Source organism: Anolis sagrei, chromosome 5, assembly GCF_037176765.1.
Source record: "Anolis sagrei isolate rAnoSag1 chromosome 5, rAnoSag1.mat, whole genome shotgun sequence".
Taxonomy (NCBI): domain Eukaryota; kingdom Metazoa; phylum Chordata; class Lepidosauria; order Squamata; family Dactyloidae; genus Anolis; species Anolis sagrei.
The window spans coordinates 137,526,498-137,552,231 of record NC_090025.1 but is presented as its reverse complement, the minus strand read 5'-3'; the positions used below and the strand labels follow the sequence as shown (position 1 = coordinate 137,552,231).

At 37.7% G+C, this 25,734-nt stretch overlaps 1 protein-coding gene across 3 annotated transcripts in view; it reads left to right on the top strand.

The window, feature by feature from the left end:
• NELL2 (neural EGFL like 2) overlaps positions 1-25,012 on the top strand; it is a 173,985-nt gene extending 148,973 nt beyond the window's left edge. The window contains exons 16-20 of one of the 3 annotated variants that reach the window (XM_060777568.2): positions 4,793-4,933; positions 13,603-13,796; positions 14,872-15,048; positions 16,190-16,411; positions 24,277-25,012. In XM_060777568.2, coding sequence (XP_060633551.1) covers positions 4,793-4,933; positions 13,603-13,796; positions 14,872-15,048; positions 16,190-16,411; positions 24,277-24,327 — 785 coding nt within the window. In that variant the 3' untranslated portion in view covers positions 24,328-25,012. Of the gene's footprint in view, positions 1-4,792; positions 4,934-13,602; positions 13,797-14,871; positions 15,049-16,186; positions 16,412-24,276 lie in introns of all 3 variants that reach the window. The other 2 variants (XM_060777566.2, XM_060777569.2) reach the window with 2 other exon arrangements.
• Positions 25,013-25,734: the final 722 nt, after the last annotated feature.

The following is a 25,734-nucleotide window of genomic DNA, read 5'->3' as shown; positions in this document are numbered from 1 at the left end:
GATCTCTGAGCCAGCTGAAACTTCTGAGTTATCTTCAAAGGCAGTCCCACGTAGCGAGCATTGCAGTAGTCCAAGTAGGATGTGACTAAGGTGTAGACTACCATGGCCAGATCTGGCATCTCAAGGTATGGGCACAGCTGGTCATACCTTGGTCCACCTTCTGACTGACCAGGACTACCTCTGTCTTGTCTGGATTTAATTTCAATTTATTAGCCCTCATCCAATCCATCACTGATGACAGGCACTGGTATAGGGGCAGGATGGGATCCTTGATATTAGATGGAAAGGAGTAATAGAGTTGGGTGTTTTCTGCATAGATTTGACACCGCACTCCAAAACTCTGGATAATCTCTCCCAGCAGTTTCATGTAAATTTTGGACAGCACGGGGGGCAGAATTGAACCCTGAAGGACCCCACAGGCCAAGGAGTTGAACAGGAGTCCCCCAGCTCCTCCTTCTGGGTATGATGGACCAGAGCCAATGTAAAACAGTGCCCTCAAGCCCCATCCTGGAGAGACGGCCCAGAAGAATAACATGGTTTTACCTAAATAGCACTGAAATGTTTTTTCCAGATGTAACAGTAAAGGAACTTCTTGGAAATTCAGTATTATCTGCCCAAGAAAGGGCAGTTAGCTTAATGCAGGACAGATACAACCTGGATTTAAACTTTCCTTTTGTTAGTAGAGTTGAAATGTTAGCTGTTTTTTATTGTCCACATGGCCAGGAACAGAAGTAGCCTCTGCCTGCACTGAGATCCCAACCACAACCATCGAAATACAGTAGAAACCATCTGATACAAAATCCAGGCCTGTGACTCTAACATTGTCAGTTTTCTTCTCCTGTATGATAAAAAACAAACAAACAAACATTTTTGCTTAGTTAAGAAGCCATCACATCTTTGAAAGCTTGTATGATTTTTTTTTATTTTACATTTTTGTTGACTGATAAAGGTATCACCCTTTTCTGGATTTTGAATGTTGTATTTTGCTTCATGGCCAAAACAAATAAGTCAGAAAACTAAAAACATTTCCCCACCTCCCTATATTTCTTCCTGGAATGTAACTTGGGCAGAGTGGGGGTGGGGTATTTATCAGTTTTTGCAAATAGAGATTTCCTCTCTCCAGAGTGATTTCAGGAAGAGCCTCAGTCTGTTTAGATCATTCTGTACACTTCTTTTGTAATTTCTATGCCATAAAATTATCTAAAGTGGCCTAGTCTGGTTCAGGATTCATCTATTCTAAATTAATTCCTAATTTAGAGAGTTACTCCCAATAGAATATGAGGTATATTGCTATATTGTTTCTATGATCCTGGTGCAGATTTTCTTTCTTTTTTAAATATCATTTTTATTGTGTTTTAGTGTAGTTACAAGGAAAGTGGGGGAATAATTGTGAAGGAGATAGAAAAGTAGGAAGTGATAATAGACATAGAGTGTTTTGGGGGAAGGTATCAAGAAGAGAAAAAAAATGAAAAATAAAAATGAAGAACAAAAATGGAAATTTAAAAATTTAAAAATCCAAAATGAAAATGAAAAAAGAGGGAAAAAAAGAAGGGTGGACTTCCATCTGTTCTTTGAAGATCTTCTGTATTTATTTTGGAAAAAAACCCAAAAACATGGTATATATATAAAAAAATTGAAAACGAAAAAATATCGTCGAAGGCTTTCATGGCCGGAATCACTCAGTTCTTGTGGGTTTTTTTCGGGCTATGTGGCCATGTTCTAGAGGCATTTGACGTTTCGCCTGCATCTATGGCAAGCATCCTCAGAGGGTGCTTGAGACCTCACCCTCTGAGGATGCTTGCCATAGATGCAGGCGAAACGTCAAATGCCTCTAGAACATGGCCACATAGCCCGAAAAAACCCACAAGAACTGAGAGAAAAAATATCATTCATTATAAGTAGTTCAGTATGCTTTCCCGTGATGCAGTTACTTATATTCTGTGTTATTAGGTATCAAGGAACGACCTCTATTTTTTGTTGTTTAAAATAATCTTTCACCAAGTACCAGTTTGTATGTTTTTTCGGTTTACCTTCATTCGGTGTCAGCCAGTACGTTAGCTCATCCATATTCATTATTTCTAATATCTTACATTGCCATTCTTCTATTTGTGGTATTTCTTTCTGCCTCCATCTCTTAGCATAAACAATCCTGGCTGCTGTAATTAGGTAATTAAAAATAATATCATTATTTTTGTCTCCTATTATATCGTACATTCCCAACAAGAAGAACTCTGGTTCTTTTCTCATTTTTATGTCAAGTATCCTTTGTATGTTAATATAAATTATATTCCATTTTTTTTTGGCTTTTGGGCAAGACCACCACATGTGGTAGAAGGATCCTATATGTTGATCCTATATGCAGATTTTCAGAATCATTAATAACGTACTCTCATTTCTTGACCTGGAGCCCCTGGTGGTGCAGTGGGTTAAACTGCTGAGTTGCTGAACTTGGTGACTAAAAAGTTGCCAATTCAATTCCAGGCAGCAGGGTGAGCGCCCACTGTTAGCCCCAACCGAGCAGTTAGAGAACATGCAAATGTAAGTAAGTAAATCAATAGGTACCACTTCTGTGGGAAGGTAACGGTGCTCCATGCAGTCATGCTGGCCACATGACCAAGAAGGCATCTATGCACAATGCCAGCTCTTTGCCTTAGAAATGGAGATGAGCCCCCCCCCCCCCGAGTCGGACATGACTGGACTTAATGTAACTTAAACCTTTAGGAAATCCAGTATGGTATCATGATTTGAACATTAGACTAAAAATCTGAAAACAGGTTCGATCTCCCATTTGGTCATGAAAATATATTGAGTGACCTTGGGCTAGTAATACTCTCCTCCCCAAACATTATAGGGTCATCTTAGATTCACCATAAATCAGAAATGTCTTGGAAGCACTTAACAAGAAGAAGAAGCATAAACCTTTAACCCGCTAAATGGCAGAAGGATGTTTCTATAGAACATTGTTTTCTATATATAGAGAGAGAGAGGGGGGGGAGGGGGAGAGGGATAGATAGATACACACACACACACCCATTCTGGCAAGTTGTGGAAGATTCTTTATTTCTAAAGCAACACAATTTCCATTGCTCTCCTCTACCAATCTTTCAAACCCTTCCCTTGTATTCCATTTACAGCTCCTTTCCAAGAGTGTGTAGAGGTCAGGAACAGTAGTAAGGGTGGGCTTAGATTTGCAGAGAGCTTCCTGAGTGTCTGCTTTCTGTAACACAGCTTTCTTTATTGGTACCTGGGGACTGGTGTAGATTTTCTTCCATTGCTTTGAAAGCATAATATCAGTACCTTTCTCTTCACAGTACCTTCAGAAGCAAAAGCATTTGGGAGTGAGGGTGTGAGAAGTTGAAAATAATTGCAGTGGGGTTTGGCTCTGCCACTAAATACTGTGTGAAAGCACAGGCAGAAGGAGGTTTGATTGCGTAATCCGGCACACTAACAAAAATATAGGAACTGTGGAATTTTTTTGTTGAAAAAATGATATCAGAGCCAAAAAAATCATTTGACAATTAAATATTTTGGAATAAAGTGAACATTCTACAGTATTAATTTTATTAGTTATACGTTTTATCTATATGTAGCAGTGAAAACCAACAACTAACCATAATCTTTGTGTGGCGTAATTGGGAATAACAATACTGGTAAACAAAAGAGTTAAAATTAAACATTTGAGTTACCTTGGAATGTTATAATGTGAGAACTAAATTTATTTTGTAGAAAGTTTTAATAAGCTGTCCCCATATTTTATTATTTCTCCTTTTCCTTACTTCAGTACCAGCAAGTGACTGGTATCAATGCTTTACTTTTATTTAAAGCTTTTCTTTTGTAAAAACTTTGGAAATAAAATGTGTAGGTTTGCACAAATAGACTATTACAGATTGAAAAACATGCTAGCTGTTACAAGAGCAAATTTCCAATTCGTATTCAAAATTTTGTTTTGGACTGTTGTCTTTGTACTATCAGCAGTCTCTCCTGTAATTCCTAGGAGCATTAACTCTCTGATAATGGGAGTTTGGATTTAATGTCTTGACATTCTACAGAAATAGATAATCCCTGTTTACATGAGGCAGCCTTGTATACAGGATGAAGGAAGGGATAATGGCTAGAAATACTGCGATTGCTGGGATATTTTTCTCTCTCTCTTTGCCATGGGCATTGATGCACCAAGTCAGTCTGTTTTTCATTTTTCTTGAGTGAATAAGTTAGAAATGTTAAAACAATGCAGAGTATAATTTAACATTGCTTTCATGTTTAGAGTTTCTCATTCGGTATTTTTGTGAGTAGATCTGCAATGTTTTCATTCCCTTTTCATTTACAGAATATGAGATTTTGGAGTTTATATATTTATGCTTAGTAACACGGGTTGACTATTTCTTATCCAGAAATCTGAAATCCAAACTGTTCCAAAATCATTAAAATGGGTGGCTCAGATAAGGACACCTTTGCTTTCTGATTGTTTAATATACATAAACTGTTTCATGCAAAATTATTGCAAAGTACATTCTATAAGGTGTATATGAAACATAAACGAATTCCGTGTTTAGATTTGTGCCCCATCTCCATGATATCTCATTATGTACATTTAGGCAAATACTTTTATTTCAAAATCCCAAAAATCAAAATCAAAAACATTTCTGGTACCAAGCATTTTGGATAAAGGATATTTAACCTGTAATGTATAACCTGATAATGTATGTTTATTTTGTGTGTCCGCAAATTACAGGTTGCCTGTTCTTATGTTGTGTATGTGTGTGCTTCATTTCCTTTTCTGTTTGTTAAACAGACATTGATGAATGTTCAGATGGCTTTGTTCAATGCGACAGCCGGGCCACCTGCATTAACCTACCTGGATGGTACCACTGTGAGTGTAGGGACGGCTACCATGATAATGGCATGTTTTCACCTAGTGGAGAGTCATGTGAAGGTCGGTAAAAGGAGAAGCATATCATGTTCTTTTGTTATGATTTCTGTTTGTGTAATGCTCAGTGTGTTCAGCTTGAACTGAAAATTCATTGTCCTAAAATGTAACAATGGTTTCTAATTCACAGTTTACACTGTGAATAACAAAATGAGGCAAATGGAAAAATTAAAAAAAAAGATTAAAAGCTACAGTTACAGACTAGATGCTTAATTATTAATTCACATTTACACAGAAATTATATCATTGAAGACTATTTATCTACAGCCACCTTCACATACTTCCATCATACCTAAAAGGACAACCTTGCAAAAGTCAATTCAGAATGAAGATCAATTGATAAGATAGAGTGTTAGCATGTGGATTTGTTTATCTGCTTACCATCATCACCATATATACAGGAACAATCTGGATGGGGTACAAGGAAGATGGGCCTAAATTTATCACCTAGAAGCATATATGTAAGACACTGAAGATTGCACATTATAAAACGATATGGAACCTATAATAAATGAATATCAGGGAAAACATGGCAGAAAAATTGCCTCTCTTTTCCTCCCTCCTCCTTCTTCCTATATCCATCTGGTGCCTATAAAACATCTTGAACAACATGGGATGCGGAGGAAGAAAAATTATTCTGGACTGAGTTAGGATCCTTAGATAATTTAACAGAAATTTACATGGATTTCCCTCATTTTCATTGCAGCACCCTCTCCCTATGTCCCACTAGGAGAGTCTCAAATACTTTTCAGAGGTTTTGCATCTAGCATAGCAATCAAGAAAACCAATTTGGACACTTGATTTCTTCCAGCATGGTAACCTCCTAGTATCAACCTCTACATTACCTTCTTGAGTAAAGCTTCTCACTCTGATGGAGAGAATTAGCTGCTCACTGAGTGTCTGGTTTTGTGGATCCTTAGGGCCCTTTTACACAGCCGTATAACCCAGAATATCAAGGTGGAGAATCCCACAATATCTACTTTGAACAGGGATATCTGAGTCCATACTGCCATATATTCCAGTTCAAAGCAGATAATGTGGGATTTTATTCAGCTTTGTGGAAGGGACTTTAGATTGAATCTTTATGGGAGAGGCAGGTGTGATTAGAAAATAAGTAATCTGTCTGGTGGCATTGCTACGTTTCCAGATCTGGTGAAACTACTGTAGATATCATCATCATCACTGCCACATTATTCTTTATCATGTGAAGAAGAACCAATCCTGTTCTTCTTTGGATGTGTGAATAGTGATTGACTAGGTGACCAGGATTAGGTGGGGTAGAGAGCCATCTGCGGTGATATTTTACTTTGCTGATGGCTAAGTTCTGGAGAGCAGCATAAGTCATCACTAGCAGCTCTCCAAAGTAGCAAAGTCCTATGAGAGTGGGAATGAAGTAGCAAATTTGCTGTCCCCAATACCCTACTGCCCTGTCTGTGTGTTCATGTAGTTTGCAACATTTGAACAAATTTTGTAGAATTTTGTATGGAGATGCATGTAAGCAGGCTCTACTCAAATATTATATCCCCTCTCCATGTTGGGTGTGAGATGGTTTCATTAGGATGGTAGAGGTATTTAAATTACTTCTATGGGCAGCAGAGGTACAACAGGTTGAGCTCTTCTTATCTAGAAATCTGAAATACAGAAACTCTAAAACCTGAAACTTTTTTCCTGTCAGCCAGTCAATTCCACATATCCAGTGCTTGCTGGTTTTTCAATAGCGAGCCTTTGGTTCACCACTGTTGGGGAAGTGGTGGGGGAATGATGGTGGATGGGGGAAGACTCACAAGCCCTGCAGCTTTTCTCTTGCAAAACCTTTTGTAAAGGGAGGACATCCCAGATACTTCTGTGCTTGTTTTCCACCCAGCCAATGGCAGAGCATGGTTGGATGAGCGCTCTGGAAATAGGTCACAAGGGTGAATATGAAGCAACTCTGTTGTGCACTGCCTGTATCCAGCACAGAAAAATGAAAAAGACTCATGAGGGTGGGAGCTCAGTTCCCAGTTACTTTACTAAAACGACAGAAATAGTGCTGACAGCCAGGGAAGCATATGGGGCTTCTGTCTTTTGCAGGGCCTTATGTAAGTGTAGTCCACCCCTCCCCTCCTCTGTCTCCTCTCTTTTTTCCATCAGGTTTCTGGCAGTGATAGAGAAGGGGTTCCTTGAAAGAGAGCTCAATGAGTACTGGACACATGACTAGCCCCCTTTATTCCCTATCCCTCACTCATGGTGTATAAGCAAATTCAGGAAGTGTATTTCAAAGGATGGGATGGGGGAATCAAAATCCCCAAAATTTCTGGTCCCAAGAATTTTATATAAGGAGAATGTATCTCCCTCCTAGCATGTGGGATAGATCTGATTCTATTCCTCTATAGCAGGGGTCCACAAACTTTTTAAACAGAGGGCCAGGTCACAATCCCTCAGACTGTTGGCGGGCCGGATTATAATCAAAAAAATCATGCACACTTCAAATATCTTATTTGTAGTGCAAAAAACATTTTAAAACAATACAATTTTAACAAATATAAACTTATTAGTATTTCAATGGAAAGTGTGGCCCTGCTTTTGGCTGATGAGATAGGATTGTTGTTGTTATTGTGTGCTTTCAAGTAGTTTCATACTTAGCTTGACCCAGAGTGAGGGCCGGGTAAATGACCTTGGAGGGCCGCATCCGGCCCCCGGGCCTTAGTTTGAGGACCCCTGCTCTATAGGTTATTCCTGTCTCACTAGCAAATAGTGTCTTCAAATGATCACCATGGAAGCATTGTACTATAACTATAGGCATTATTTACCTTTTCTCTCCCACATACACATACCAGTTATCATCTTAGGGGTACATAGGATGCACAGGAAATCTTAGTCATGCAGTCATTCTTAAAAATCAAACACTGAGTTTTGTGCATTTCTTATTTTTCTTTGCACATACTTAATGATAGAATATATTATTTAAGTATACATTTTAAGGAACCCTCCCAATGTACTATAAAACTGCTTCTACCTATGGGGTAATATTATGCTGCTTTTACTCTTTGTGGAAATACTGCATTTAGGAAGGAGGCAATTTGAGCAGCAGTACTGCGAGCTTAGAAATACTGAGATTGTTGGGTGCTGTTGCAAATGGCATTATATGGAACAGCAGCAGGTTAGTGGGAATGCCGTTATTTTAAGATGCAGCTATTCCAAAATAAAACATCTAGTTGTTAGTATTTATTCATAGGCTTTGGGCTGAACTTAAAGAAGACAATGTAGTATGTTCCATTATAGTCTATTTACACCACTTTGAGAAGAGAGGGGGATACTCGTCTTCTATAACCTACATTTCAAACATCATCTCAATGCTTTGGTGTCATTGACTGTCCAGAAGCTGTACATAATCAATTTTACAGGAGAAAGGAAGGATGAAATTACCCTTTTTCCTCTCTGAATTCCCATTTCTTCAGAATCAGAAGGAATAGTTGGTCTGAATCCACTTCTAGAGAGGAAAAGGTCCTAAACGAATGCTAACTTCTACAGGAATACGCAGGGCTATTTCATGGATTGCCTCATGAGATAAATGTATCAGAAACAAAATTCTGTTATGTCAACCAACCAAGCTTATTCTCAAGTATAGTTTGATTTCAAGTTAATCTTTTTTTTAAAAAAAAAGACGGAGTGTGTATACACATGTTCGTGCACAGGAGCATGTACAAACATTACAATAAAGATAACAGGGTTAAATCCTTGTGCCGGCAGGACTGAAGACCGACAGGTCGGAAGTTCGAATCCAGAGGGAGCATGGATGAGCTCCCTCTGTCAGCTCCAGCTCCCTATGAGAGGACATGAGAGAAGCCTCCCACAAGGATGGTAAAACATCAAAAAACATCCGGGCGTCCCCTGGGCATCATCCTTGCAGAGGGCCAATTCTCTCACACCAGAAGTGATTTGCAGTTTCTCAAGTCACTCCTGCCATGAAAAAAAAAGTTGGCAGGTTGTAATGCAAATGTATTGAATTCAGTTCTAAAATATGAGCAATTAAGAAAATCAATTAAAACTTTTAATTCAAATCTGTTTGCCAATTTACAGGAATAGGGATATTCTAACCCCAGTTTGTCACAATGTGATAGCTGATGAGGAATTCACTTTGGGTTTTAGTTTAAAGTAGCTGTCCAATGTGCTGAGTGCTGTGCCCAAAGTAATTCAGCACCATGGAAACCTCTTTAAGTTGAGACTAGGGTAGATTCATTGCACCATTACCATGGAAGCCACCAGTTTCCACTGATTCGATACAGAGAAGGAATTGGGCTGTTCTTCCCTTCCATCTCCTGGTGAAGCCCTCTGAGGCATAAAAGACCTACTACAGGTCATAGTCCTCTGAAGCAGATTTCTTGGAGTATGGAAGGGAAAGGAGAAATAACTGAGTTGGCTGTTATTGAGAAATCCAGTTGGATCCAGCAGAAGTATATTGTTGATTCAGTTATATCGGCATAACTTTATACCACAGCAAGATTTTTGGGATCCATAGAAACATCATTTATTATTCCTTGGATGTCAATACTTCTCTCCAAAATGCAGAACTAATACAACAGCACCTGAAGATATAAAACAGGCCAAAAACAGAAGAACATCTCTAATAGATGCTTTGGTATTTTATGACACATCTGATATAACTCTACGGAATAAAGTACCACTAGTATATTAGCCTTTTCAAAAAGAGAAAACAATGTTGATGACATATTTTATTCACCTAGTCCCATTCTCCCTGGTAATATACAACATGCAAGTAAGTTCAAAATACTTTTTACCTGAGAAACCATGGGTATTCTTAAAATATTTATAACAGGTGTCACAATAAAAACAAAAGGCACACACGGAAAGCCTCAACTGAAGTATCTGGATGAGATGTGCTCTCAATTCAAAAAATGGGGCACTATAACGAAAAGAGGAAATAGTGGCTGTCCTTGAGAATATGTCTGATATGTTGGAAGAAACAGTATCCTAATACCAATTCCAAGCAGACTCTTCTCACAGCTCGCCAATTAATAATAAGCTGACTCTTAATAAATATTCAGTGTAATTAATTACTATTCATTTAATAATTAAACTCATCAATCAAATAAAAGTGCTTTTTGAGAACCACTCATGCTCATGACAACAGCATTAAAATTGAGTTCTTTTGGTATAAACCCAAAAATCAAGATGTAGGTTTCATACCTGCTATAACTTGACATTCCAAACTTGTACACAAGTACCTTACCTTTTGAGGAACTGGCTACCTTTACAATGTGTCTTCAGAGATGCCCTGTTTCAGACTCATATGTGTCTATCACTCTCAAAGCAACTGAACCAAAGCACTCTATGAGGTAGAAACTACAGCGTATTCGTGTTCTGTATCTTTTAAAACTGACATGGGAGAGATAATACTGACACACTTCCCCGTGCAAGGATTGATGGTCATTCCAAGACCTGGCTCCTCTTTTCCTTCCTTACTCTCCCTCCTTCCTTTTGCTGTATTCAGCAATACTTGACACTCTCTTTGGTTCTGGCATTTTCAGTGTTTATGGTTCTCCAGTTATAGCTGTAAACAAAATGTCAGCAGCATAATTCACTCACGGTGCCAGTTTGCTACTAGCCCAAAATCAAAGCACTAAAACAAGTTCTTGCAGAAATAGATGATTTGTGGTGTCATATTTTGCAGATAATGACTTCTAAGTGTGATGCTGCTACATAATGCAGATGGACATTTCATTTGCTCAGGTTTCACATTAATGTTGAGACCTTCATTTTTAGTTGTTTTGATTTTTACGATTAGGGACAATATTTCCAGAGAGAGACATACTCAGTTCCACTATTTAAAATTAAGTTATTTATTTCTTTAATCAAGTACTTATGCAGTAAAGTGCAGTTGTTTCTGCCTTTATTTTGAAATATGACTTCCCATCTGTCTGCCTAAAAGTCTGAAAAGTCTTAAAATACTCGAAGTATAATTTAAGAAAAGTTAAAACATGTAAGAATGGATGTAGGCGAACTACAACTCCAAAACTCAAGGTCTATGCCCACCAAACACTTCCAGTATTTTCTGTTGGTCATGGGAGTTCTGTGTGCCAAGTTTGGTTCAATTCCATCATTCGTGGAGTTCAGAATGCTCTTTGATTGTAGGTTAACGATAAATCCCAGCAACTACAACTCTCAAATGACAAAATCAACCCCTCCACAACCCCACCAGTATTTAAATTTGGGTGTATTCGGTATTTGTGCCAAATTTGGTCCAGTGAATGAAAATATATCCTGCATATCAGACATTTACATGACAATTCATAACAGTGGTAAAATTACAGTTATGAAGTGGCAACAAAAATAATTTTATGGTCGGGGGTCACTACAACATGAGGAATTGTATTAAGGGGCTGCAGCATTAGGAAGGTTGAGAAGCACTGAGATATAATTTTACCTAGAACTAATGACATTTTACCTAGACCCAGTGGGATTTACCCAAGGTCCATTAACTTCATCAGGTTTTCTCTATATATGATAAATCTAGATCAAGCAAGATTATTTAAAGATGCTCTAGGGAAATCTGCCAAGGCATCCAAGAATTCTCTTTTTTAATCTGAAGATAGATATGACTGTAGAAAAGTTCCAACTTTAAGACTCCATTAGAGATCATGGCATGTGTGAGGGAACATATGGGAATACAGGTTTATAAATGGACTGCTGATTTTTACTGACTTCACTCTGTAGGACTCAACATACTCATTACCCAGTCAAAGGGTGTGTCTATGCAGTAGAATCGATACAGTTTGAGACCACTTTAAATGCCATGGCCCAAGGCTATAAACTCATAGTAGTTGTAGCTTTATAAGGCCTTTAGCTTTCTGTGTCAAAGTGTGCTGGTGCCTTATCAGACTACAAATTTCTGGAGATGGAGCTCACCCCATCTCATTAATTTAAACCACTGACCTTCAGGTCAGCAGTTTAGCCGGCACAAGGGTTTGACCCATTGCGCCACCATGGCGCCTCCCATAATACTGAACCATGACAGTTAGTTGTTTCAAACTGCATTCATTACACAGTGCAGATGCACCCTTAGTCATATTCGTTATGTTGACTCTTTTTGATCAGGAAAAAAACCCCAAACCTCTATTAGCACGTGGGTGTAATTTATTTTGGAGACTTGTTTTCTAAGGCAGTTCAATGTGGGGAGCACTAAACATACCTTTGAGATAATCAAAGCCCTCTTTATGGGAAAGAGAGAAATGCACTTTTTTTTTCATCAGAATTTTTAAAAACTGAGCTCTAGGAACTGAGCAAACTTATTCTATGCTGAATGCTTACTTATCGGTCCAGTAATTCCTCTAATTTACCCACACCATATCCCCAGCTTCCTTTCTCTTTCATTTCTCAGTGATAGAGATGTGTTTTGACTGTGTTGTACCTTACCTCAAGCCATGGATAAGAGAGAATAATAGTAGCCCTACTGCCTTAGACATAAAAGCTGTGGATGTTTCCATGGGGCAGGGAGGCAGCATTCATATAATGATATCCCCCTTAAAGTCTGCATTCTTATAGAGATATATGAATGATCCCATGGCTTCTGGGCCTGATACTTTCTCAAGGGTCCCAAATCAAGGTTAATGCCTTAGTTAATTGGAAAGTAAACTTTCCTTGCATTGGTCTCAATGAATATCCTATACAAATGCCATTTTTAGAATAAGTTGTAATTCACGATGAAACTTGGTTTATTGCTAGATTCAATGTTCAAGTTTTTGGATTTTGCTTATATGTGAGACATTATTTTTATTGAAATTTTTTTTACAGCTGTCCTCCTGTTTTAAAAGGCTGCAGAAATATAAAGAAACCTGATTTTTCTTCAGTTTCTCCAAGCCTTTAAAAATGAAAGGCATCATGCTATTTTATATATGTATGTGCATAAGCAATGCCTTGCTGAAATATAGATCTATAAAGTTTTCTGCAGTTTCTGGAAAGTAATCCTTCCATCGATTTAGTTTTATTGCTACGAATACTTCATGTTGTCCTTTATTACGTATTAGCTGGAAGGATGCTCGATGTTTCTACAACTTGAATATGAATCTATTAAAGATGATAGCTTAGATAGATTTTGTTAGGACTGAATTTAATTATGGTTAAAGCAAACATATAGATGGATTCTGAGTACGCCTTAACAAAGGATTTTGAAATAATGCCTTTGTTTTGCAGAGCTGCCTCTTTTAATGGTAGGCTAATTGCTAACACATTTTAATATGTTGCTATAAGTAACTTCCTTTCTTGATGCCAGTGCTATTTGTTGTACAAAACTAGAATTGTTTTCCTCTCTCTCAGGCACAATAGCTAAAAAAATGACATTGTAATCACAGCATTTATTTCCACTTAAAATTAATTGGTTATGAATCTACACTGTTATTTCTATATAATTTAAAACTCAAGTGTTTTAACTATGTGTGGGTTGCTATATATATATATATATATATATATATATATATATATATATATACACACATACATACATACATACACATACATACATACACATACATACATACATACATACATACATTTAGACTGGAGATAAGCTAGAATGCAAACAAGTCCTTAATGGTGGAAGATCATTCTTGTTGACTGTAACCAAGCCAGTTGTTATTATTGACTGAAGTCTAAAACCATCCCATGACCTCTTCTTGCAGACATTGATGAATGTGCAACTGGGAGGCACGGTTGTGCCAACGATACAATTTGTTTTAACTTGGATGGTGGCTATGACTGCCGGTGTCCTCATGGGAAGAACTGCACAGGAGACTGTGTTCATGAAGGCAAAATCAAGCACAATGGACAGATCTGGGTTTTGGAGAATGATAGGTGCTCTGTCTGTTCCTGCCAGGTAAGCCTGATCAGTGTTGACACCATAGAGGAAGGAAGAGACAGGGACACAAAGGGAAAGAGTGGAAAATGGAAAATAATTTACAGCATAAACATCAAAATGCTAGAGCCATTATTGATTATTTATGTATTTAATTATATTCTGCTTTCATCAAGCCATGGGATTCAAGATACAGATAAAAGCTCAAATCAGTAAAGACATACCAAAAAGTAATTTGATTAAATTATCAATCAAATGAAAAGCAGTTCAAAAATATATTCACTTAAAATTGTGAGATAAAAGCATTACACCACAAAACTAGAAGACTTGTCAATAAACAGTCCCCAAAGGTCTCTTGAAACAAAAATGGCTTCACTGGAAGGAAATCATGGAAGACGCTATAGCAGCCTCTTCCAAAAGGGAGTTCCTTAAAGCAGTCACTGAGAAAGTCTGTATGTGTTTGCTCACTGAGACTAAAATTAAAATTAACCGTATTACCAGCAGGCTGGAGCCCCCTGTGGCACAATGGGTTAAACACTTGTGCCAACAGGATTCTGACCAACAGGTCAGTGGTTCTAATCCAGGGAGAGTGGGTTGAGCTCCCTCAGTCAGATCCAGCACCCCATGCGAGGACATGAGAGAAACTTCCCACAAGGATGGTAAAACATTAAACATCCGGGCGTCCCCTGGGCAGCATCCTTGCAGACGGCTGATTCTCTCACACCAGAAATGACTTGCAGTTTTGCAAATTGCTCCTGACATGGAAACAAACAAACAAACAAACAAACAAAAACAGCAGACGTACCCAAATGTGCTGTTTCAGTGGCTTTCAAAATTTGGTCCTCCAGAATTCTTGACCAAATCAACGAGGACTTGTGAAAGTTGAAGTCCAAAATATGTGATCAAATATTAGAAATCGCAATCTTCCAGGTCATTGAAATAAAAATATTATTGACAGTGAACTTAGTTTTTCAACAATATTTAAACTATTAAACATAAACTATTATGTTATAAGCTAGTATAGACATAAAATGAAAATTATTTACTTAATTTCTAATTATTGTATCGTTGCATGTGTTCTGTTTTGCAATGACAGACTGGATATGTAATGTGTCGACGCATGGTCTGTGACTGTGAGAATCCCACTGTTGACTTATTCTGCTGTCCTGAATGTGACCCAAGGCTGAGTAGTCAGTGTTTACATCAAAACGGGGAGATCTTATACAACAGTGGAGACACTTGGGTTCAAAACTGTCAACAGTGTCGATGTTTGGTAAGTCTTTCTATCTTAATAAGTAAGTCAAAATAATTTGCAATTTATTATAATTTAGTTTTGTTCTTTTTCTTGTATTAATTCAATCAGTTTTATGTAGTTGATATTTTTATTGGTCAAGCTATCATAGACTAAAAATATCAAATATTTTGACTCTCAGCATGCCTTGCTGATTTCCCCTCCTCCGGATGACAGATGGATATGATGCATCTATAGGATGCATGTTGTCAATCATGGTTGAAATGTTTATGAAGACTAGCAAATATCTGCACACATGGAAAGGGAGTACATTGTAAATATTCATATTCATCCATGTAATAAAACTCCAGTCACACTGCACAAAGAAAATTTCCCCAAGTCCTAGCAAGTGAACTACATTGAAGGCTTATTGAAATCAGTGAAACCATGTGAACAGTTCCTTGTTTAATTATATCGATGATACATGTGATTTAAAACATTTTCTAAGCAGGAGCCATTGCTCTTTAGTGCCCATTGTTTCTTTTTTAGACATTGCAAAAGCATTCAAATTACTATCCTCTACTGATTTTCCAGAAGCATCCCTGCTGCCAGATTGCATATAATACTAAAACTACAGAATATAAAATAGGCAAATGATTCAGGTATATTTATTTTAGATAAAGGTGGCAAGTCAGTCCTCCAGATGTAGTTGAACCACAGATCACAGCAGCCCTTGCCTTCATAGTAATGATGAGAAATGCTGGGTGTTACAATCCATCAATGTCTGGAGGGCTGCATACTTCCCACTGCTGTTTCAGCCACTTGCACTTTCCAGCTATGGTAATAATCATTTGGTGAATGATAAAATGTGTTACTGGCTTTTTGGTAAAGATCCAGAAGTGCATGTCTGTTTTACTGCAGGAACCTCAGCAGGAGTCTGCTCCAGGAAGATGCATCTTAGCAATGATATGAGACAGCTGTATACACACTGTACTGTAAAAGAATTAACTATTCTAATTAATGTTCTATGTGACTATTTTAGCATATAGGCTAAATTTCCTTTAGTTTTATAGCAATCCATTAGTTTTAAAAGGAAACATGATGTTGATGTAAATTTCAACAAATTAATAAAGAACTACAAAGATGATACCTTTAATGTTTCTCTTTCTATTTTTGATAGCAGGGTGAAGTTGACTGTTGGCCCTTGCCTTGTCCAGAAACAGAGTGTGAGTTCAGTGTGCTCCCTGAGAATGAGTGCTGCCCTCACTGTGTCACTGACCCTTGTCAAGCAGACACCATTAGGAATGATATCACCAAGACGTGTCTGGATGAAACCAATGTAGTCCGCTTCACTGGATCATCCTGGATTAAGCATGGCACAGAATGCACCCTCTGCCAGTGCAAGGTAAAGAAGAAGAGAAAGCATTAGAGGTTTGAGTATCCCTTATCCTTAATTCCAAAATCTGACATTCTCCAAAATTGCCCCCATGAGTGATTGAAATAGTGGCATTTTTGGTTTATCATAGTTAAATTACTATGGAATTGATATTTATTTATTTGTGGTATTTGTATACTACCCTTCTCAACCCTGAAGGGGAGTCAAAGTATTTTTTTTTTTTTGGTCAAACTAACTGGAGTGCTGTACAGGGAGTGGACATCTCCCATGTTATGGCAGCTCCACTGGCTACCGGTCTGCTTCCGAGCTAAATATAAAGTACTGGGTATTACCTATAAAGCCCTTAATGGTTTGGGCCCAGACTATTTGAAAAACTGCATCTCTGCATAAAAACCAGCACAAGCACTGTGGCCTGCGGAGGAGGCCCTGCTCTCTGACCCACATCCATCTCAAGCGCAGCTGGTGGGATCGAGAAAGGGGGCCTTCTTTGTAATTGCTCCTGGCCTCTGGAACTCCCCTGAAAAACTAAAAATGGCTCTCTCCTTTCTTTTAAAAAGCGTTTAAAAACCCACTTATGCACTTTAGGAGGAGGTGTACTAGTACATCTTTATATCTATCTTTGCCTAGATACTGGACCTCCACCTGTTGGATGTTGTAAACCATCTTAGCTTTTAAAGCATTTTAGTCTAATTTTTAAGAGTTTATTATGTTGTAAATGTTTGTGATGTTATGTTTATTTAAGTTTAATTTTTGGTTAGTTTTTATAATTTTATATTGAGATTGTTTTATTCACTGTTTTGATTTGTTATTTGTTATTTTCGGCATTGATTGTTTGCCACTTTGTTACTTTTGCTGGAAACTGCCCTGAGTTCCCTCGAGGAGATAGGGTGGATTATAAATAATGCATTATTATTATTATTATTATTATTATTATTATTATTATTATTAAATGTATGCAAACATTGTGTCATACACAAAGTTATGAAAGATATTGCATAAAATTACATTCATGCTATATATATAATGTATATATGTAACAAATGCATTTAATGTTTACACATGGGGTTTCATCTCCAAGAGACCTAATTGTGTAACCCAAGATGCAAAATCCAAAATGCAAAATCCAAAACACATTGATGCCAACCATTTTGATAAGGCATACTCAACCTGTACTACAATTGCTGTTTTCTAGATAGTTTGTGGCATATAATATTGGTATGTTTAATCCATTTGCTAGGGTGTACCTATTTCTACAGTGGCAATATAGAAAGTTGAGTGCTGCTAACACCAGTCATTTCTGACCAGATAAAGGGGCTTTCGAGAATATGATCAACAGTTTGTGTGGTTATCTGCAAGACAGAAATCTCAGAGTCTGTTCAGTGTGTGACCTTGACTTTTTGGAGTTATCTTTCTTAATGTAGAAATATATTGGATCAGCTGTATGATGGATCTTTCTGTTATCATCCTCCTTGCCATCAAATTATTTTTCAAAATCTCTAAACTATGACCTACGTCTTTTCTGTCAAGAGAAACTAACTACTAAAAACTATCTTGGAGATCTGTGATGATCAAACTCTTTTAATCTTCTGGAGTAAGAGAAATGGAAATACAACCATTGCTTCCTTGCTTTAATGTGAAAGAAATAGTATCCTCATGATAATTTGGGTCTTTAGTATTCCTCAGGGTCAAGAAGAAATATTTCTCTCTGACTAAACAAGAATGATGGGTCATGAAAAACTTATATGGACCCTGCAAACCTGAAAAATACATAAGGGAAAGAGCAAATGGAATAAGCTACTCTCATGTATCCATATACATGGGAGGGAAATAGCATTTTGTAATTTTCACATTGAATTCAATAAAATAGTAATCCTCACTGCCGCCCATTACCCTCTCTGCTCATGTGCATAGAAAGGGTGCCAAATTCATGTGATAAAATGAAGATCTCCAACCTCCTTTCCCCAGTAATCCCATTGCCTTGACATATTCTGCATCGTTTATATCTGTGTAAATTAATTTGAACATAGCACTTTTAGCATTCAGTGGATTTGATGCAAAATAAATCTGCATAGATTTACACATTTATCAGACTTACCTGAAATCCCATTGAGTTTACTGCTGAGTATTCATGTGTAGGATTGCTTTGCCTGTCTTATAGAAGGAAAAGAAATTTTAACGTTTTTTTTTTTCTGGTTGGGGAGAATAGGAAGATCCAATCACTATTGTTTTACTATTCAGTCTAAATGCTTGGTTTCTCCACATTTCCATCTTATTCATTGTAATAAACAAAACTTGTGAGTGTATACATTACTGTTGTCCACAAACCACGTCTATGAGCGTGGTTATATATTTTTCTTTAACAAAGTGTTTTCTCTTGCTGGTAAATGAAAATAGTAAGTTAAGGTAGGCTAAAACCTTTCTGTTCAGGCAGGCTTTTAAAGAAGGAGGCTTTTAGGCTCAAGTCCATGGGGGAGGGGTGCTGTAGTTTTAGCTATGAACAGATTGTTTTATTGGTATTAATGGCTTTAACTGTTTTTAAATACTACTCATGTTTAATAACATTTTAATGCTTGTATATTTTTAAATTTTTATTGTATTGCATTGGTTTTGCAATACCACTTTGAGCTACTTTGAGTATCTGTTTTTAGAGAGAAAAAGCAGGATATAAATAAAATAATAAATCAATAAAGTATAGGTATTTGGGAATGGTCAGCCTACTTGAGGGACCACATCTCCTCTTGTCAGCTCGCAGGAGCCCTGAGATCATCAGAAGAGGCCCTTCTCTTGGTCCTACCACTATCACAAGTACGGTTGGTGGGAATGAGAGAGAGGGCTTTCTCAGTGGTGGCCCTGTGGCTCTGCGACTCCCTCCTCATAATAAGCAGGGCATTTCAGCCTGGCAAGGTTTACACAGCCAAAGTTTTGGAGCTTTGAGATTTTTTGTGCAATGTTTTAAGGACAACCTCAGTGGCCTGAGGCTCAGAGATTTTTAATGTTAATGATAAATGTTGTATTTTTTATGCTCATTTTATATGGTTTATGTAATGTGTTTATGAATGTGTTGGTTTATTGTTTATTTGCTTGAGTTGGGGCAGATGATGTGTTCTTGTATTATGAAACTTTTGTTTTTAACCATTTGTTTGTCATTTTGAGTCCCGCCCATAGGAGAAAAGTAAGATATAAATAAATAAATAAATAAATAAATAAATAAATAAATAAATAGACAGGTATTATTTGACAAAGCCCCTCTCAGTACAATCCCACTCCAGGAATGAATTGCAGTATCATATACTACACTGAATAGAAAATGGGCATGACATAGTAGTATAAGTATTCAACTAGGACTTGAAGAGAGGAAGCATTAAATCTACATTTAGCCATGAAAGGCCAATGGGTGACCTTGGACAAATCACATTCTTATAGTGTTAAAGGAAGGCAATCATAAAGCTCCTATGAATAAATCTTGCCAACAAAGCCCTATAATAGGTTGTCTTCAGGGTTGCTGCAAATTGCACTTAAAATACAGCAAAAACAAGTGAACATGGTAATGCCCGGAGATGTGTTCTTGACTGTGAGGGTAGGAGTCAAGGTGCTTGTGAAGTCCCAGGATTGGACTTTTTGTAAATGGAGCCAAAATAAACATGGCTCATCCCAACTCTCTTGTATACATGATTCAGAGAATATGAACTGGAAGACATTGATGACTACTGTTTTAATGGTTTTATATGGATTCTTATTATGTGATATTAAATGTTTTTAATTGATATGCATGTATGTATGTTGTGGCATCTAATTGTTGCCAATCTGTATGCCACCCTGAGATGCCTTCAGGCTGAAAAGAATGGGATAAAAATGCTGTAAATAAATAAAATAAATAAATACACATAAGGTTAAACACACACACACACACACACACACACATGCTGTTTATGCCATTCAAAGAAACACATGCTGTTTATGCCATTCATGTATTTGCATGTGTACATACACTTTTACGAGGAAATGGGACTGAACCTCAGGAAGAAGTTGGGTGGGCGGTTAGGGTACCCCAGCAGCATGACTCCATTTACATTTATAGGCATTGATGTCTCATGTGTTTGTGTTAGAAATGGCTGTATTAGATTATACAGAAATAAAGGGTAGTTCCTGGTCATATTTAAATAGCCTTAAGCAACAACAATATGCCAAAATAGTTTCTTCCATCAGGTGGGCTATGTGCTTTCTTTCTTTAAATCACAATACTATTTCCTAATGGTGTTAAATATATTTAAATTGTGTATTTTAAAACAACACAGAAAGTTCATCCAAATTGGACTAATACTTCATAAAGCATAATACCATAAAACAGAATGTTAATACCCCAGACATTCTTAGAGTGCATCACATGGAAGGTCAAAGCTGCAGGATAAGCGTCTCTAGTGAAGCTACGGCAAAATAGGTTTACACAAAATCCTTTAAGAATTCAGAAAAGCCAGGCATCAGCTAAAGCTGCTTTAACAACAAAACAATTTGAAATTGCAAGTGGAAAAGTGAACACTAGGACTGCAGCCATGGTTTTCCAGGACCCTGACATTTAAAAAGTCATGAAACTAGAGGAACAAATTAACTCAATGCAACCCTATGGACTGCCATCAAAAGCAGCAACGTCTTGCCTCATTTCTCTTCCTTTCTGTAACATTCAAGCTCTCTTAGTATTTTGAGATGTTCTGGGTTTTTTCCATCCTTGCCTGTGGCAGATCACAGTCTGTAGCACCACTTGATCATGCTATACAACATCATTAAGCCTCCTTGAAGTCTATGGGATGGTAGCAATGAATTTGATATGCCATTGTTGATTTTGCTAAAGTCCTGCATGACGAACTATATGTTGTTCCTCTCTAACGACCATTGAAAACCAACACTTTTGGTTAGAACTGGTGAGTGCAATAATAAAAATAAAAGAAGAGCTATATTGATCAGACCAAAGGCCCATGTAAAGCAACAGCCTCGTCATAGAATAGCCAGTCAGTTGCTCAATGCAAGATACAGTCTGGATTCAATATGCAATTGTAGGGAGTAGCTGCTCATATGTCCCCACTTTCTCTCTGGCTTCAAAACAACCATGTTTTGTTCTCTGGCAACTGTTAAGTTGTAGGGGCACACTCTGGCATGTTGTATTGCCCCTGCACACTTGGAAAGGCTGGAACAGTGTTCATCCACCACACAAGGAGCCTCTTTCCTGGTGCAGAAAAGCAAATGGAATGTGACTAATCTTCTGCAGCCAAGCAGTGGCCATGAGACAAAGTTGTGATCAGGACACCTCTCCCCCTCCCAATGCTACTGCATACCTGGGCAAGGGGCACTGTACGAAGAGATACAAGATACCTCCTTTCACATAATTCCCCAAAATACATATGCTGGTGTAACCGAAGGTTATGTCAGTGGATTTCACCTACATGACTCTGGCTCATGAGGAAAACGGAAAATGAAACACCCCATCTGCGCTTTCCAACAAGTGGTATGTAGATAGCCCTAGCTGCAGCCCTAGCTTCCATTAACACAGTGGTTCTCAACCTATGGGTCCCCAGGTGTTTTGGCCTACAACACCCAGAAATACCAGCCAGTTTACCCACTGTTAGGATTTCTGGGAGTTGAAAGCCAAAACATCTGGGGGCTCACAAGTAGAGAACCACTGCATTAACATATGATCCTCTTTTAGAGTCATCCAAATTTGCATTCATTTATCTGTGGCAGTGAATTCCACTGTTTTAGATGAGAGCTATGCAAATTAGTGCTTTCTTTTATTTATCCTAACCATGGCTTACCTTCAGTGGATGACTGAATCTAGTGTTACAGGAGAAGAAGAAAATTTCTATATCTATTTTTCCCCACACTTTGAATAATTTATTATGTTTTGTGTTCTACATTTCAGCAAGACTGGATCTGTAAATGCAGTGCAACATGCATTTCAGTGGCATTTTGGCTAGTAAAACTTGACATCTCATTAAACCTTTTGTAACTTGAGTAAATTTATATTGCAATTGCAAAATATATTGCTTTGAAATTGGGCCCATCATTTTGAAATACCCTGTACTTTCTGGATGTGCCGAGTTAGAATTGCCTCTAGGTGGCCAGGGAGGGAGACTCATGGTTGTGGTGGTTGTTGCATGGTCCCGACCTAAGGCAAATACTTTCACAAGATTTTCTGGGACCGAGAATGTGTAACTTGCCCAGGATCACCCATTGGGCTTTCATGGTCAAATGGGGATTCGAGTGCTGATCTCCAGAGTCATGGCCCAATACTCAAACCACAATACGATGCTGGAAATAATGGAACATTTTTTGAATATTGTTCCAAGTGCTTTTATATAATAATTGTTTATTAATGGCTGGTGTTTTGTGTTAATTTTTGTTTTATCTTAATTTGATATGTTATGCATTTTGTTTATCCTTGTATTATTTAATATGTTTTATTTCATGGTTGTAAGCTGCCCCAAGTCCCTTTTTGGGAGCTGGGGAAAGGTATAAATGTTTGTTATTATTGATCGGGTGTGTAGTTGCTATCAGAATAGATGTCAGGATTTTCAGAACTTGATGTTCTTTTGCACAGAGTGAGAGCATTGTCTTGAAAGGGTATGTATATTATCTTCATTACTTAGACTTGGTGTTTTTGAATAGCACACTCGTATTTGTGCAACCATTGTTAATGCTTAATGATGCCATCATGAGGTGCCCCTTCGAAAATCACCAAGATTCACTTTTGAGGAAATCACAGGGGTTCTTTCCCTGGTCTTGGGTTATGGACCTGATAGCTCAGGACCTGTGAAAGCCCTGAACTAGTGCCCTAGTATGGATACATGGTTCTCATCATCATGGGTGATCACTCATGGCTGAATATGATTATCTTCCAGAAATTGAGTCATGGAGGGGGATCAGTAAATTACTGAGAAAACCTATTCTGGATCCACACGGTTTTTACAATGCTGATATAGATTTCCAAATAGGAGGCAGTCATGATGGGGGTTTGCTTGATGATTCTTTTCTTCGTCCTGTATTTGTGCCTTTTCAAAATCCATAGCACCATTGGTAACAGCCAACCTCCATTTACAATGCTTGAGTGCCAGTTCTACATGTTTATACTACACTTCAGTTAGGTTAGCTTTAAGCCCATCTTTTATTGTCCACATTTTCTGTTCTTAAGATGACAATAAAGTAATTGTTTAGAATGATGGTGGTCGGATATTCAGACAATGTGGCCAGTCCGGTGAAGTTGATGGTGGAGAATAATCATTTTACTGTTTGTGGTCTTTGCTTCTTTCAGAAAGCTGATATTTGTTCACCTGTCCTCCCAAGAGATTTGCAGGATTTTTTTAAGGGAAACATTGATGGAATCTTTCCAGAAGTTGAGAGTGATGATTGTTGATTGTCCATGTTTTGCAAGCCCCAAAATAGTTTCATAAACAAGCTTTAATAAACATTAATAAAGAAATGTTCTAATAAACAAGCACCCCCCCTTTTTTAAAAAAAAGGAATGTTTGTTTGTCTGGGAAGCTAGGAATAAAGCTGCATGTATGGACTACTCTGTCTCCATGAACAGGTATGACTTGAAGTGAATATTCTGCCCACCCAGGAATATATCGTAGCTAATTAAATACCTCATGGACTCAAAGGTTCCTGTTTTATGCTGGTATTCAGAAAGAAGTAAACTAAATTTGCTACCTTAATTTTAACCAGAAGATCAGGTGGAGTTGGATGCAGAATTATTGGACAATATACTGGTTTGATTTGAATCTCAATGTTTCCTCAGGCAGACATGTATAAATGTGTGTGTATATTTTAAACAAAACTTCATGACATAATGTAAGTTACTTTTTCTTCTATCTCTTTCTTTCCAGAATGGGCATGTTTGCTGTTCGGTGGATCCACAGTGCCTTCAGGAACTGTGAAGCTAATGACAACATACTGCAGGCAGCTTCTGGTTAGAGGATTTTTCTTTGCAAAAGACTTGTAGACCAAAAATTGTACAAAGTCAAAACTGGAGGAAGATCAGTTTTGTCCAGTTTTAAAGTGCAGAAGTGCTTTGAGTGGAATGAGCTGTCAGTTTCCTCAGTATGAGTGAAATATGTAAGACTAGGAACAAGTTCAGATGTATAAACCTATGTTTGGGTGTGAGGTGCCTCTTCTGGTTCATTTTGTGTTTGACATCATTCTGTAAGATATTGGACTGATGAGGGGTGGAATGACATGTTGTGCATAAAAATGTCAAAATCCTCAAGCAGGGGAAAGACTTTTAGAGTTTTGGAAATACACCTCATCCATGGACACCAAGTTTTTTAAAACTTACCAATACATGCATATACATCAATTTGCCAGAAATTGGAATAAAAAGGAAGATATCTTTTGGAAATACAGAATGTTGTTGCGATATATGTACAGCTCTGAAAATTTGATTCCAGTTATTGTTTTAAAACAATGAAATTAAACAATGCACAGGCATGACTACTTAATGTTTTCTGATGGGAGAAATCATCTATATTTCCTCGTTCAGCTGCACTTATTTCTTGATTGAATTTGTTCAGTATAAGCTCGTCCTTGTGCAAAATTTAAATAAATATTTCTCTTACCTTCTGATGTTGAGTTTCTCTCAGTGCTATGGGTTACAGAGACCTATTGCGGTTCTCTCCCTCACAGGAATAGGACAGCATTCATTAGTCTCTCTCTCACTCACACACCCAAGTCTATCTATATGCATATACAGACTGAGGATTCCTTATTTGGAATTTTGAAATCCAAAATCCTAAAAAATAAATAAATCCAAAATTGGCCATATGAGTGGCTCAGACAGGAACACCTTAGCTTTCTGATGGTTCAGCTTATGCCCATCTACCTTCTCACCTAAGAGTTTAGAATCTGGCAGCAAAAGAAGAGAGGGGAAGATGTGAATTGTTGGGAAAGGGGTTTAAGATCTGGCAGCAGAAGGAGGTGGCAAATGGAATGGGGGCCTGTGCTGTTGTCGGGAGATGGAAGGACAGATGGAGGGGCAGCAGGAGTGTCTACTTGCCTTCTTTACTGAGCCTTCAAAGTTTTCTAAACTTCCATAAGAAGTTGGGAGAGCTTGCACTGGAGTCTCTTAAAGAGGTGAGAAACAAGGTGAAAAATGAACAAAGACAAAGAAAATGGCACAACTGAACCCTTTTAGAATGAATATTCATTTATTTTTATCCTTCTCAGTTATTTAGCCACTTGTGCTCCCTCTATTTTATCAGTTTTATACTAATTACAATACAATGCAATACTTTATTACGGTCTCTGACCAGCACAAAGTGGGGCACAAGCACCCTGGAAAGGGAAAC